This window comes from Squalius cephalus (genome assembly GCF_949319135.1).
Source record: "Squalius cephalus genome assembly, chromosome: 11".
Classification (NCBI taxonomy): domain Eukaryota; kingdom Metazoa; phylum Chordata; class Actinopteri; order Cypriniformes; family Leuciscidae; genus Squalius; species Squalius cephalus.
The window spans coordinates 24,210,222-24,226,475 of NC_137132.1; the positions used below are offsets into that span (position 1 = coordinate 24,210,222).

A 16,254-nucleotide genomic window follows, 5' to 3' on the forward strand; every position below is an offset into this window, starting at 1 on the left:
TTTTTACTGTATTTTTAGATAATAAATCTTACCAATCCCAAACTTTTGAACGGTAGGTGCTAATAAGCAGCTGATTTACAATCAAATGTGAATACGAATAAAATTAATAAATGACATATCTTTTTGAATCAACATACTAAATGTTCACATTTGCTTTATTTGTAACATCTAGAATAGATCATCTTCAGTTTCTTCACTGAATATAAATGCATGTGTGTGAGTGAATGAAGACATTTTTTGCATTTTGCAAAGTACTGCATATTTAGATTAGTAAAAGTTTGTGTTTGTGTTGTAGCTTGTCCAGCGGGTATGTTTGGTACCAACTGCAGTCAATCATGTGACTGCCACAACGGAGGGTCATGTGACCCAGTGAGCGGCCAGTGCCGGTGCACACCTGGGTGGACAGGAACCAGCTGTCAACAGAGTGAGTTAAAACACGTTTTATGGGTACTTTCCATAGACGTGATGATTTATATGCTGTACAAGCTATGTATTCGATCCCCTAACCCTAAACACAACCCTCACAGAAAACTTCCTGCATTTTTCCTCATGGTCAAAACTTACTAAAATAATTTGGTCCCCATTGTCAGGAATATAAGGAATGTACACAATTCTTGTACATTGTACATTGAATGTACATTGAATGTACACAAATAGACAGTCAACAAACAAACAAACACAAAATCACACATGCTTCAACACCCAAAGACCCTATATACTCATAAACACATCTGTCTTTCTCTCTCTCACAGACTCACTCAGGGTGCTTTATTTGGCTGTAGTTAGTAAGATGTAAGTGATTATAGTGATTTATAGTGAGGAGTTTGTAAGCACTGATAGCCGCGATTCACATGTCATCACACAAATTACTGTATTTTGTCTCCATTACACACTGGAATGTTCACATGGGCGAACGCGGGCCGCTCACTCCACAAACCATCTGCTTTCTCTCTCACTGTCTGTATGTTGTGTGTATAGCCTGTGCATCTGGATGGTTTGGTAGAAACTGTGAGCAAAGATGCATCTGTCCAGTGGGCATGGCCTGTGATCATGTGACAGGCAGATGTGGATGTCCTGCAGGGTACACTGGGAACAGCTGTGAGACGAGTAAGACTTCATATATTACACTGATTCTTAAGACAGTTTTTAAAACAGCAACACATTCTACCTCTAAATCTCCCTGTAAGACTATAACTCAGTACTTCATATATATATTAAACAGTCTCGTATGCTCAATTATTTTTATTTGATAAAAATACAGTAAAAACAGCAATATTGTAAAATGTATTAGTAATTTTACTGTTTTTCTATTTGAATATATTTTAAAATGTAATTTATTCCTGTAATCAAAGCTGTATTTTCAGTCTTCAAATCTATACTCCAGTCTTCAGTGTCACATGATCCTTCAGAAATCACTTTAATATGCTGATTTGCTGCCCAAGAAACATTTATTATCATCATCAAAGTTAAAACCAGTTGTGCGGCTTAATATTTTTATATTACACTTAGTCCTCATATAGTATATAAAATGCAATTAAGCTTATTTACTGTATATTTTCTGTCAAAATTGGTAAATAATTTGTTTGTGTGTTTTAGATAATTTCCCTCAATTAAAGAAGGTCTTCTAACTGTAGCAAAAGAAATGTCTGCTGTATTTAATACATGATTTTAGTAAATATAAAATGATATTGTAGACTCATTAGTTCATTAGTGCTAGATTATAATCTGAAAAAAAAAGAAGCAGGCAAATTGTACTCAAACACAGGTGAGTATGTCTGAAAAAAAGAAGCAGGCAAATTGTACTCAAACACAGGTGAGTATGTCTGAAAATGTTGCCTGTTTTGTTGAGGTCCTGAAGAATCAGTGATCTGTCCATTTATACATGCATTCGTATGACCAGCTTAATCAAAGGGAGGAAAAGACAAACATCCATTTTTAATTTAAGATTTTTTTTATTTATTTACAGCATTCGAAACTACTCTAAACAAACCTACAAACCGCCCCACGCAAACTTGGACCTCTCGTTACACGCGCTGGGGTTTTGCTCCCCGACTCTCTTTCAACACCCTCCATTTCTCTCACTCTCTCTTTCTCTCTCTCTCTGTGGATGTGAGACATCTGATAAAGGTTAGCGCTGAGCGGCCAACTCAAACAGCAGGCTTTGTTTTGTCTGTGTAAGGATAAGAAGTCTGGAACAGACATGAACACACACACACACACACACACACACACACTGCAGTAGACACGGCTAATGACAACAGTCTAATTATTCTCTTTAGTCTGGAGTCTGAGCTTATCTCTTACACATGCCGGTGGGGGGAATACACACACACACACGCACACACACACACACAAACACACACACATAGATGGTCATACACAGATCTGTATTAGTCTTGACAATAAGGATCATCTAATGGCCTGAGGCCTGTATGAGAGACTTTTAGGCCAGTTTAAAAATATATATTTTTTTGAGATAAGATTAACATGTTACTGTGCTATATATTATGTATGTATATACTGTACACTATATTATGCAAATATGATAAATAGTACATTTTATTATATATATATATATATATATATATCAGATAATAATTTATAAGATCTAAACCACTGATCCGACTTGGCCAGTGGAAAACATCTTTACTGTTCAGCCCTGAATATAGGTATTTAAATATATGTATTTCCATATAATCATGTTTCAGTGTGTGTGATATGCATTTCTGTGGCAAATTCTATGTAATGGACGCACACCCACAAACACAATCATAAGCTCTGTCTTCTGTCAGATACCCTAGACGTATGTGAATGTGTATAAATGTAAGCATGTTTGAATGACGTTACGTGAAATGTCTAGCCTCCCCTTCATATCATATCATATCATATCTCCTTCCTGTCTGAGGCCTGATGCCTTTTCAGGAATGTGTCTAGACAACTGGACATTTCTGTGGAAAACTCACACATGCTCTTAAAGTCATCCCATGTTCTCTCTTTCTCAGTGTGTCCTCAGGGCAGGTTCGGCCTGAACTGTTCTCAAGTGTGCACTTGTTCTGGAGATCAGTCCAGCTGTCACCGCGTCACGGGGAAATGCGGCTGTCTACCTGGATACTATGGCATCCGCTGTCATCTCAGTAAGACGTATTCCTCAAACCTCTGCTGTTTGACCTAATAAAGTTGTTTTCATAGTTGTTTAACCAAACTAACAGCTCATCTACAAGCTGAGCTAATAGAAAATGGGGTCCCACTTTATATTAAGTGGCTTTAAGTACTATGTACTTGCATCGAAAAAATAAGTACAGTGTACTTATTGTGTTCATGTTGTATTGTAAAACACTTGTGCTGCTATTGAGGTGTGATACGGGTAAGGTTAGGGACAGGTGTGGTGGTATGGGTCGGTTTAAGGGTGGGTTAAGGTGTAAGGGAAGGTGTAATTATAAATGTAATTACATAAATTAATTACAGCTGTAATTACATGCAGGTATTTTCAAAATAAAAGTACAATGTAAAAACATGCATGTACACAGTAAGTCCATTGTATCAAATTATTAATTTCAATGTAAGTACATAGTACTTAAAGCCACTTAATATAAAGTGGGACCAAAAATGGTTATATAATCATATAGTATACTACCATACAAAAGTTTAATATAGAAATATTATCTATATTAATAGATAATTAATATATTAATAGAAATATTTTTTTCTTTGTAAGCAATGGATACTTTTATTCAGCAATGTCACATTAAATGGATCAAAAGTGACAGTAAATAATGTTTCAAAAGATTTCTTACTGACCCTGATTTTTCTGTATGTTATTGTGTAGTTACATATAATTACAATTTATAGACATATGCTTTGTTTGTGCATATGTATGCTAAAATCTACCTGTATTTAGTGTAGAAAACCTATAATTCCAGGGTGCTTTAGAAGAACTCAACTAAACGAAACATGCATAAATGCATAGTTAACATAAATGACAACTACTAACGGACTGTGTATATCAAAGATACGCTCCAGTGTTGTCTTTCCTGCTCCTCACAGGGTGTCGAGAGGGCACCTACGGCCCCTACTGTAAGAAGAGGTGCAGATGTGCCAATGGAGGCCGATGTGACTTCAGGACTGGCTCTTGCGTCTGCCAGCCAGGATACTTGGGACCCAACTGCAGCACCAGTAAGAACCTGATGCTCAGTCGATGGCCCGAGTGGCTATGGGTAATCATTGGTCTATGCTGAGACCACTATGTTGCATTCTGCATTTCTAGATAATATTTTCTGTCTTTCTCTCTCAGGTTGTCCCAGAGGTCGCTACGGGAGAGACTGTGCTCAGGTGTGTTTGTGTGGAGAGAGAGGACAGTGCCACCCAGAGACTGGGAGGTGTAACTGCGCCTCTGGAAGAACAGGACCGTCCTGCGAACAAGGTATATATCTCTGTGGATAGCAGTGTTTAGCAGTTTAATATTATTTTATATTTTAATTTTAGTTTAAGTTTTAGTCATTTTGTTAAGTGCTTTTTTCATTTTATTTAATATTTTTGTTTATCTTTCATTTATTTTTATTTCAGTTTTAGTTCTTGTAATTTTATTACTTCATCTTATTTTATTTCGGTTAGCTGCGGTTTGCTAACATTTAAAATTTTCTTCTTTTTTTTTACGTTTAAGTTTTCCATCTAATATTTTTATTTTTATTTCAGATTTATTTCAAATAACGATTTAAAAAAAAAAAAAAAGTTTTATTTGTTTTTTGTTTAACAGCAACACGTGTTTTCCCCCTTTTATTTTTCCTCTTATTTGCTTTTCTTCACCACTTATCTCGCCAACTTCTCCAACCTTTCAGTCATTTATTTCTTCTTTTTTTCTGTCTTCACCCATCCATGATCCCTCCCACCCAAACCTAGAACATTCACATCTCGTTAGGATGTGAAAGCCGTTAGTGTTATGATGACTTCATAAGCAAAACAACACCGAAATATATTGCGTCTCACAGTCTTGCACTTACAGGCACTATTTGTCCTCCTGATTTTCTCCCAGGGCTTATTTACAATATTTAGTTAACAAATTTCTCCAGTTTCCTGCGTGAGGGAATCTGATCGCAGCACCCCTTTTCCTGAAGAACAGAAGCGAGAGATCAGATTCCTAATCTTCGTGTTTCATCACTCATCAGCTGGAATGGAACGGGACTTTCCAGGAGGGATTTTCTTAGCCTCCTTGAAAACGCCGGCTCAGAGCGTCTCACAGACGTGCGCTGCTTACGTTCGCCATGTTTAATGTTTACAGATGACTATAAGTAGCTGGTTCTCTGTGTTGCGTGTCGGCGGATCTGCTGGCGAGGAAACAAATAAATAAGCAAGCGAATCAAAGCGATCGGCTTATTGTTTTCCCAATCTAAATTACCCAAAGAAACATGATTGCTCTTTAGCTGCGCTGCCAAATCAGACCCACTTTACCATTGCACTAATGATCTAGAGCTTAAGTAAACTTGTGTGTGGCGTGTGTGTGTTTGTGCACGTGTGTGTGGATGTTTGTGATCGAGCAATTGCATGTGTGGTTAGTTCGTTAAATGCATTTTGAGGGATGAGAGGGCTTGGGCTAATTGTAGTAATTGAGAAATTCAGAGTTTATTTGAAAATAATGCCATCTGTGCTCTTGTTGTTACTGGAAGTTTCCGTCTGGACCAGGACATAGTTAAAAGATAAAAAGATGAGGTGTTTTGCTTAAGGGAAAGTCTCCTACATATTTGTCCTGGTATTGTACAGTATAACAATGAACACACGCACTGACAGAAAAAACAATACCATTTTAATGACTAATCAGATGACAAGTTAAAACTATTAGCATCAAATTTTCATCTGATTTCATACACTGATTTAGATGGAATTTGGGTTCTCTGAAGAGTTTCTGATGTCTGGATGTGGCATATGTGATATAATGTTATTAATATTACTTTTGGCCCTCTGGCGGTTAAAAAATAAAACTGCATGCATTTTGCAGAAGAACATTGTTTTGGTTGTGCTTGACTGTGCTGATGAATATGGTCATCTTGCGTCTCATAAAACATTCACTACTTCTGTAGGCTTAAGAGATATAACAAATTTAGATGGAAAGCATCTCAAACTGACCAGCTGAAGATGTTACTGCAGCTTTACCCATTAATAGACACGGTTCTAACTATTTACGGATATGAGGAGACACAATTTTCTTAGAAATCCATCCTATCGGGTCTATAAAAACTTGGCTTACCATAGTGAATCAAGGTAAGATGAAGAAGAAGGATTGATTATGCATCGATTCATCATTTACATTTAGTTAATTTTGAACCAAAAAAAGTACCTTTAAATAAATCATAAATGGTAGTGAACTCCTGTGAAACACAAATGTACCATTCTGAATTCGAATAGGGCTTTAGTTGACTAATGAACATGAATTGTCGACATTTTTTCAGTCATGCACTGTAGCTCAGGATAAAAATAAATAAATTCACTAAGATCAACAGGCCAAAGCTTTTTTTTTTTCTTTGCTGTACAAGTATAAGTATGGTTTCAGGCTAGAATGAGATATACAGTGGAAATTAAGTGTTGACAGTGTAATTTAGTGCTGGATGAGGATTAATCAGTGCTTGGTAAACCATCCTCATGTGGTTCAAATTGAAGACAGATCCATGCGACTTGCTGAAACACAGAGCATACAGATATAGTCAAGACATCCTGTGTAATGTTCTACATAATGAAACAAAACAACACTTGTATCTCATATGTATGCACAGCTTTGTAGTATTTATGTTTGCCGTTAAATGTGGAATTGTTCTCGATGCAGCATGTCCTAGGGGGCGCTATGGAGCGCAGTGTCGGAGTTTCTGTACGTGTGCGAACGGAGGAGTGTGTGACCCTGTTAATGGGATGTGTAGATGTGGACTGGGCTGGACCGGACAACACTGTGAAAAAGGTGAACAAGCACTCAAATAAAATGAGTTAGTACCCACCCAGACAGCAACATAGTGTCGGCCCAGATCTGGTACATGTGGAATCCACACGTATGTGGGCCGGATCCAGGCCGACACTATGTTGCTGTCTAGGCATGGAATTGCATCCTAACATAACCAGGAATAAAATAAACACTTTAAAGTGTGTAATGGCACTTTTGATTCAGAATGCATTCAATTTTGGTAACAGGATGATAAATTCACCTCAACACTTTTGTGTGCATTTGATAGATTGTGTCTCAGGCCACTATGGTGTGAACTGTGAGCAAGAGTGTGTGTGTCAGAATAACGGAACATGTGATCGCTTTACGGGATGCTGCTCTTGCCCGTCTGGATACTACGGTCCCGCCTGCCAACACAGTGAGTGACAGACTCATCATCTTTACTGTTAGAATGAATCATGTTTGCTGCACTTCTGAACAAGAAATATGATATGAAATGGTTCCATATTCCAGGATGCCCTGCTGGCTTTTTTGGCAAGCTCTGTGCACAGTCATGTGACTGTAAACATGGGCACCTGTGTGATCACGTGACCGGACAATGCATGTGTCCTCCAGGTTACCATGGCGAACAGTGTGAAAAACGTAAGTAATCTCAACTTTAAAACATGTACATTATCAGCACGAAATTATACTGGGTACTTCATCTGAGACTCATGATTTACTGTCTATAGTGGAACACGAAAGTGAATTCGTTAAGAAAATAGTCTATTCTCAATATAATCAGTGAATCAAAGCACCAAAATAATAAAAAAGCACTATTAAAATATCATAAAACTATATCCCAAGTCGTCTGAACCCATACAACATATATGGCTAACAGACTGCATCATTCAGTGAAAATCTTGACATTCATTCAAGCTCTTTTTGCACGTTCAAGAGCGTCTATTTTGGATCTTTTGAATGAATATGGTTCTTTACAATTTGACAGTGTTGGTTCTCTGTTTTGACTCGCTGACTTACTGGAAAGGAAGATTATTAGTGAGTAATGACTTAAATAAGGTCTGTTCATCACGCAGAGCTATCATATGACTTCAGGAAGTATGATTTATATAGACAAGTTTTATGATACAGTCCTGCGCTTCAGAAACCCTCCACCTTCCCCAGCTCCACCTGTATAGATCTGCTGTGCGGGTTAAATCGTGTATGTTAATTCGAGTTGTCATGACAGAAATATGAAATATGAGCTGTGAGCACATTTGTGCAGTTTGATGGTCTCTCTGACTGTGTGTTTGTATGACAGGTTGTGACGCTGGGCGTTTCGGGCATGATTGTGCAGAACTCTGCGAGTGTGATGGGGCGCCCTGTGATCCGACCACTGGACAGTGTCTCTGTCCATCGGGAAAGACGGGAGAACACTGCGAGAAAGGTACGCACAAACATCTTACGCAAACTCTCACAAACCTTCCTTCAAACCTCACCCTTCATCTTCTCTCTCAGTTTGTGACAGCAGGTTTTATGGTCCAGGCTGTTCTTTCCTGTGTCAGTGTGCACACGGAGGCCAGTGTGACCAGCGCACGGGTCACTGCTCATGTCCTGTCACCTGGCTGGGACCCACCTGTGAGGAAGGTGAGGGTGTGTATGGGATTACTTTGTTATACTTTGGGAATAAAATTGTCCCCAGAAGGTAGCAAAATCTGATACAGTATTATCTAGTATTAAAATTAGGGCTGTTGATTTGACATGTTAATTCAATAAGTAATAATACATATTATTATTATTATTATTATATAAATTAGTCCACATGTAACAGTAGAAGTGTATGGTATGTCTTTATTTAGTTAAGTAAACGTGTGTGTGCGAGTCAGCTGTATGGTCTTTTTTCTCTTTCTTTTATCTCACCATCTCAGCATCTTTCTTTCCCTGAATTCTACTTCTCTCTTTATTCCTGTCAGTCACGACACAAACCTGAGCGTTTCTGAAAGCGTGTGTGACAGTGTGTGCGTGTCAGCTTCAGTTTGATGGACCCCTGAGCTGTTAAGGGCCTCCTGTCTGTCTGTGTAACGGCGCCTCTCTCTGACAGTTATTTTAAGTGAATCACAGCAGGACTTTTCACAGTGTGAGTGTGTGTGTGAGATTTGTGAATGAGTGTATGTGTAAGTTCATGAATGTATGACATTGTGTGTGTGTGTCACAGTGTGGTTACTGTATGTGATCCATCCACAAAACCTCTAAACCTGTACATCCCCTGAAGATACTTTTCACATCTTATTTTTGAGACTGTTAGGATATGTTCTCATCTTCCCCATAACTTTTCTTTTTGTTTATTGTACTTATTTTACATTATAAAACATCTATTTTATGGAGGACTTTAGTCGAACTGCGTGTTCTGTGATCAATCAGCCAGAGGGGATAAAATGGCAACCAACTGAAAAAATGAATAATACTGTACATGAATATAAAAATATATGAACAAAACTAATATTATTACTAATTTAATGAATACATACATTTGACTAAATTGCATAAAAATTTAAATACAACTCCATTGAATCATGTATTTATTTCTGTATTTTGTTTATTTATGTACAGTACATATTATTCACATTTATTTAATGCAGTATAAATATGTATTTATCATTTACATTTCCTCATGTATTTATTTTGCGCAGTATACTTATTTATTTATTTGTCATTCACATTTTTTCATTGCAACTATGACTGCGACACTTGGAATTTAAAGAGTGTGTGAATCTTAAAATGGGGTACATAAAAGAATGTTTTTAAAAATTTGAGCTGGATATATTATTTTTATTAACCATGTCTGAAAGTGTAGCAGGGACTGCATTCAGTGCCGAACCACACCTTTTAACTGTGACTAGTTTCACAAAATGGCATATCCTCTTATTACCTAAAAAACAAAGCAACAGTGATAGAAAAGAAATCAAAAGCATTCAGTTCAGATGTGGCAATAATCACTTTCTGTCTTTCTCTCAGGTGCGTCTATAGATCACGCGTCCTCTCGCGCACAGAAGAGGCGACGGCGTGTTTCACACTCCTAGTCCACAAGCACACACACACTCCTCTGAGATCCCACCAGAAGGCGAGTGGCATGGGTGAATGAGTGTGTGAGGATCTATGTGACTTGTTATTATTGGGTTTTCCTCCAGACGAGCAAGCCACAGGAGAATTAGTACGAGGAAGCAATGCCTTAAAACACAGTCACACACAAACATCCCCTCTGGATGCACACAAGACCACTGACAGGCTGTCAATGATTGTGTGTGTATGAGTGTCTTTGGAGAAGGGACACATTGTGGCTATGAACTAGTGTTTTAATGGGAATATCACACACACGCAATGGTGGACTAGTTTGATGCGACTTGAAAATGCTTGTTTTGTGAACTCTGTGTGTGTATGTTTGTGCGTACACTCGCTAAGTCCCACATCAGACAGTCAAGCCACACCATCCGATCGGCCAAACGCCCACCGAGCCACAAACCCAGACCGAACTTCTCTATTACGGGATCAGAGTGAAGCCTCAACCGCTCATTTCTATAGTACATACCACAAATACACCACTAAAGTGGCACATCAGAATACAGCAACACTCAATGGGATTACAGCCATCCATACATACCACACACAGTCTAAAATGTACCTTGTAAATGTACACCAACTCTAAATTTAAAGTTTTTTTTATGACATTGTCTATAAAATTCTCTTTTATGGTACTTTTATGTTGTATTTTTAAAGTAATATGTAGCATGAATCGGGAACATTTCTGCTATAGATATCCTTTTCAAATCCATCTGGTTGGCTCCTGTGAGTGTGATGTATGTCCTGCGATGTGATTCCTGTGACAGCCTGACTGTAAATATTCACAGCATTGTCACCCATCATCGTGCCATCTGAGGTAAATTGTTAAAGCGGAGCTGTCCCGACAGGATTTAGACACAATCTGATGCTTGTAAACTGAACGGACAGTTTATCAGAAAGACGTCTTACATGCCAAACAAATCTAATCTTTATAAATTACGGTTCTTAGCGCTCACTCAACAGTCTTTTACTGTAAAAAAAAAGAAAGAAAAAAATGCTGTAAAAAGTTTTGTTCCTCTGTTCTGTCTTTCTTCCTCTCAGGATGTTATCAGATTTTGCTGCATTGGTTCTTAAACTTTTAATTAAATATGTTTGTACAGAAATTGTGTGGTGTTTTAACTATACTGTAAAGCTTTACACTGTAAAAAATAACTTTCTTACTCTGTATTTTTGTCCTGTTCTGCAGTAAATATCCACACATTCTTAATTCAAGATATATTTACTTCAAAAGCAAAATGAAGTGAGTTTTTTGGTTAAAACAAAAAAATATCTGCCAGTGGGGTGCTGAAAAATTATCTTGTTTCCCTTTGTATTAAGTTTATTTTTCTTACCCCATTAGCAGATTCTTTCCTACGCATCAGGCGTAATGATATGACGCAGCGCCTGAAACTTAGTCCCGGTCACGTTGGAAGTTACCGAGCTGGGGACTATTTTCAGGCGCTGCGTCATATCATTACGCCTGCTGGACTCATGGTAAAGGCAGCAAAGTTTCTTGATTATTACGCAGGAATGAGAATATAGTTCCTAGCCATATCAGCCTAGAAAATCGCAACTTTTCATTTTCCGTCGGTCTTAGAACACGATGTAACTACAGAAGAGTCAAGTTTTAAATAGGAAAAATATCAAAACTCTTTGGTCATTTTTTTGAGAGAGATGCTAATGGTCTTGTCCGATTCAATGATCTATGCTAAGCTATGCTAAAAGTGGTACCAGACCCGGAGTTCGGCTGAATGGATTCAAAAACGGTAAAACTCAACTGTTTAACTCTGGGGGAGTTGTAAAATGAGCATATTTCCAAAAAAATGGAGTATCCCTTTAAGCATAAACTCACTTATTTTTTATTTTTTATAAATGTTTGCTTCTCAAGTAAACGTATTTTGTATAGATATAGAAAGATTTTTTTGTTTAAAGATCTAAACATCAGTTAAAGCGCACACATGCTATTATTTTTGATCACCCAAGTGAAACGTTGTTTGTAGGACAAGGATATGTAGGTAGTGGGACATTGTGGATAGCATGTTCCTGCACCTCTCAGATGGGAGGGTCAAACGTATCAGAGGTCACCATACACCTGTCAGCCCACCTGAGTGGAACAGGCCCACTACATGTGTGTGTGTGTGTGTGTGTGTTTGTCTCTGTCACTGGCACCATCGCTGTAGCATTTCTCAAGTGCAGCGGACCGTCACTGCAGGTGGGAGAGCCAGGCGAGGACCCCTACGCCCTGACGCGCGCTGCCCGGCGTGAGTGATGGGAGCTCGGGGGCTGTCGGTGGACGGAGCCCTTGAGTCTGATGGATGGGACGGGGCTCCGCTGGCCGTACCGTGTTGTGACAGCCTACAGATGTTCTCCAATAATGTTTATCAGCCCGAGCCTCCAGCAATGGATGACACACACCTGTTTCCAGTCAAACAGGGCTCTAGAGGCCATCCATCCACACACACACACACCTGAGTCCAGTCAAACAGATCGCCGTAGCCCATCTATTCACGGTCTGGGTGGCCGTGATGCTGTACGCCAGCTTTGATCAGCGGACGGGTGGCACAAACGGACAATCGACTGGACAAAGGTCCATCTTGTCTGTCAGGGTCACTAGAGCCATACGGCACAAAGCCAGCAGACTTCTTATTTAGGTTGCTTATTGCATCTTCACGGTTTTGCATTCTTGGGCGAAATGTCGAAGGAGGCGAATGCAGTTTTGCAGGGACAGCGTTAAGATGAATTTAGCTTTACTGCCCTGGCCTCTGTGCTTGCAGTTACCAATCTGTGTGTTCAATAAAAAGTATAATTAAACTGAGGCATGCAGATAAATGACTGTCTTGCAAAGCAAAGAATTGGCGCTGGTGGTTTGTTAGACACGGCCAGGCATAAAACATGCCCTATGTGTTGGTTTTATCTCTGTTCGTTTTGATGATATTTTAAACAAGGTTTTTTTTTTTGTGCATGAACGTTATACAATTACAAAACCCAGGCTTGTGTGACACAGATAATAAGCAAAGACAAGTTTAGCATTTTGAAAGATGGCCAGATCAGTGGTTTTGTGATGAAAGAACCCATTGAAGAGGTCAGATCAGATGCGATCTGACGGGAACTTTAGCACGGAAATGACGCGTCCAGCACCAGCGAAGCGACGCTATCACCACGCTGTCTTTTCGCACCGAAGAGATTAGGCTCTTCTCTTTCTGCGCCTGCCCCGTTCCCGGAGGACCGTGACTTTTTGAACCGGCGATAAAACTGAAGAGAAGCCGAGGGAAATCAACTCAATGGGGTCTCGCACCATTTGGGCCACTTGTTGGACTGAAACAACAAATCCTTAAATGCCAAAGAGCTGTTCTGGAGATGAGTATCAGCAAACTCCCACACTTACCCGTCTGTGAACGCATCTCAGAGGGTGTAAAAACTTCATCATCGGTTTGTGTACTTGTTGCACTTCATGTTTATATGAATCTTTTCGACACTTGAGGAATATTGACCTTTTTTAGGTTGGACGGCATTTTTTCACCCGAATGAAATCCCTGTGAGCGCATTTTAGACATTCAGCTGGCATTTAAAAGTAGGCTATATCTTTAAAAAAAATCCTTTTGACAAAAAACGGAAATGTGATTATGAAAATCAGTAGGCTACATGTATATTCAGGCCTAGGTCTACAATAGGCTATACAATCTACTGAAGGTTGACAGGACTACTAGACTATAGATCCATCACAGCCTAGTTTTCATTCGCGAAAAATTAAACATTGTAAACGTGCAAAAACATAAAAACTGAGCGTTACTGAATGTAGGATTTTAAATACTGGAACCGAGTAATTTCCATCATGTTCTGTTCGCGCTTTTTAGAACGCCAGTGTGATTCGATTTCTGATTCACGTTATTTTAGTGATTCTTTTAAAAAAAAAATTATTAGGCAAGACACATGGAAACAGAAAACAAACAATACAAGTGTACAATACACAAACAAATGTGTAGCCATAATATTCATACATAATATTCATTTTTCGACTTTCTGATTGGTGGAATTTTCTTTACGGCATCATGGGTAATGTAGTTTTTTTTAATACCACAAATTCCGCTGTTAAATACGATTGTTTAAAAATAAGGGGATTTCAAATATAAACAGCGTTTCTCATAAATCACTTACTGCACCTTTAATAAGCAGTGATTATGGGTTTATTGAGGCAAAAGTCGGAGTTAAGAACACACCTTTAAGGACTCATATATATATATATTTTTAAACCAGAAATATGCTGTAGTCTGAATCGCGAACGAATGATCTTGAGCCTGTTCTTTTTAATGAGTCAAATAACTCACTTATGAATTAGCATAGACAGTAGGCTATAGTGAATTAGTCCGGCTACTGATATGAGTCACTGAACCGAGATTATTGCTTTCGTCATGTCCGACGAAATTAACCAATGTGTTAGTGTAGGCTATCCTACTTAAGAATCTTTAGGCTAATCAGTGTTACCGGGTGGTTCATGCATGCCTGTCAGTGATAGGCCAATTTTTCATTAAAACAATAATAATAATGAGAGCATTTTATTTAACACGTAGCCTAGTTTCCAAAGGTAGGCCTATGTGAAAAATCTAAAATATGTGTAGCCTGAACACTTTCAGAATATATCTGTTGTTTCTTTTTTCCACTTTAACTATCCAGAATAGCCTACATATGATTTCCATACTTACTTTGCACTCTTAGACGCAACTCAACGGACACAGAAGGACATGTGCAAATTGACCAACAATCAAAAACAGCACAGACTGAACTGGACCCAAGAACGCATTGTGTGAACGCCACATTAGACACTGGAAATCCCCTCGATTCAGTGAAGAAGAAAAAAATCAACACACAATATCTCTGTGTATACGTAAACAGCACTGGCATACTTTTTTCTTTTAACAGACCCCGTCATTAATCTAAATTATTCAGGGATCATTTAGCAGGTTCTGGGTGAATGTCAATGAGCAGGGCTTCGTGCAGGATCAGCAGGGCTCGAGGAGGGCCACTAGGTGGCGCCCGATGCGGGATTGTGGAGTGCCGGTGGTCAAGCCAGAACCTCGGACACACTCGACGCATCTGACGAGGCACAAACCTCATGTTTTACTATTCGTGTGGAAGGTAGGGGACACTGGGGCTAGTTGTCACAATACTTGGGTCAATTTCTGTAGGCTATTGAACGTTTCCAACGTCATTGACCATGAAAAATAGATCATAAAACGATTGAGAAACACAACATGTTAACACAAAAATATCAAACCATGTTTTTTTTTTTGGTCAACAAATATTGTAATTACTGTAATACATTGCAAACATTTTAACACTTTAAATAGCCTACATTTAAAAACTTTCTCCAATAAAAAGTGCCCCGACCTAACATTAAGAAAAAAAAAAAAAAAAAACTCTTGTACGGAGTTTTGCATTTTTGTTATGCAGATCTTGTCTGAATATGTTGAATGTGGTTTTATTGTGTTTGTTTACCCAACAGCTTTTCACAAAATATGAAACTACAATTTCAGTTTGGATGACAGAATGTACCAAAATGATTCTGTTTTTTTTTTTTTTTTTTCGATATTCCAAACCAAGATACAAAACCACTGCTAAGTGAAAAGACTTGGGTTCAAACCCCAGGCTACTAGCTCTGAGAGACCTTGTGACAACTAGCCCCGGTCTTCCCTATAACTGAGCAGTGAGCACACCTAATTTCTTGATAATAGTCTTCCGAATGTGGTTATAAAAATGAACATTGAGAGTAGTGGTGCTCAATCAGACAAGACTGTGATTGTGTGTTAGATTGTTGTGGCACTAAGTGGTGGGTGTATCAGCACATTACCGAAAGGAAATGTGGCAGCATTTCCACAAACCAGTGAAATATCTTTAGGGTTCAAATTATAGTAATAAACCCCTAACTATAGTCGATGAGCAACCTTTAATTTCAGTGCGTCATGCACGATATCTAAGGTAGGCTAAGTGAGTTTCCAAGTGCATAATTGACTTTTTATCCAATTCCAGCGTAAACGGCGCTACGTCAGGTCCACGGACCTCTGAGGCATTTTAAACAGTAAACCGTTCTCCCTAACACGTCTTGTCGTATTAAAACCATATGCATGGCGGCATCCGCCGCTCGCACTGAGTGCCCATCAATAACGCTAATGACCCGTTTCCCAGGGGATCACAACAAATACCCGAATGAAACCGCCACTCTTTAACGGGGCTGCCGCTCCTTCCGCGGCTTACGAGGTGTCACG

The 16,254-nt window shown here is 38.8% G+C and overlaps 1 protein-coding gene across 2 annotated transcripts in view; it reads left to right on the forward strand.

Moving 5' to 3' along the window:
* Nucleotides 1-11,115, forward strand: part of egfem1 (EGF-like and EMI domain containing 1) — a 55,977-nt gene extending 44,862 nt beyond the window's left edge. Inside the window, exons 22-32 of one of the 2 annotated variants that reach the window (XM_079884993.1) lie at nt 296-424; nt 979-1,107; nt 3,003-3,134; nt 4,045-4,173; nt 4,292-4,420; nt 6,812-6,940; nt 7,209-7,337; nt 7,433-7,561; nt 8,220-8,345; nt 8,417-8,545; nt 9,914-11,115. In XM_079884993.1, coding sequence (XP_079741119.1) covers nt 296-424; nt 979-1,107; nt 3,003-3,134; nt 4,045-4,173; nt 4,292-4,420; nt 6,812-6,940; nt 7,209-7,337; nt 7,433-7,561; nt 8,220-8,345; nt 8,417-8,545; nt 9,914-9,978 — 1,355 coding nt within the window. In that variant the 3' untranslated portion in view covers nt 9,979-11,115. The remainder of the gene's footprint in view (nt 1-295; nt 425-978; nt 1,108-3,002; nt 3,135-4,044; nt 4,174-4,291; nt 4,421-6,811; nt 6,941-7,208; nt 7,338-7,432; nt 7,562-8,219; nt 8,346-8,416; nt 8,546-9,913) is intronic. The other variant, XM_079884994.1, reaches the window with a different exon arrangement.
* The last annotated feature ends 5,139 nt before the right edge of the window (nt 11,116-16,254 follow it).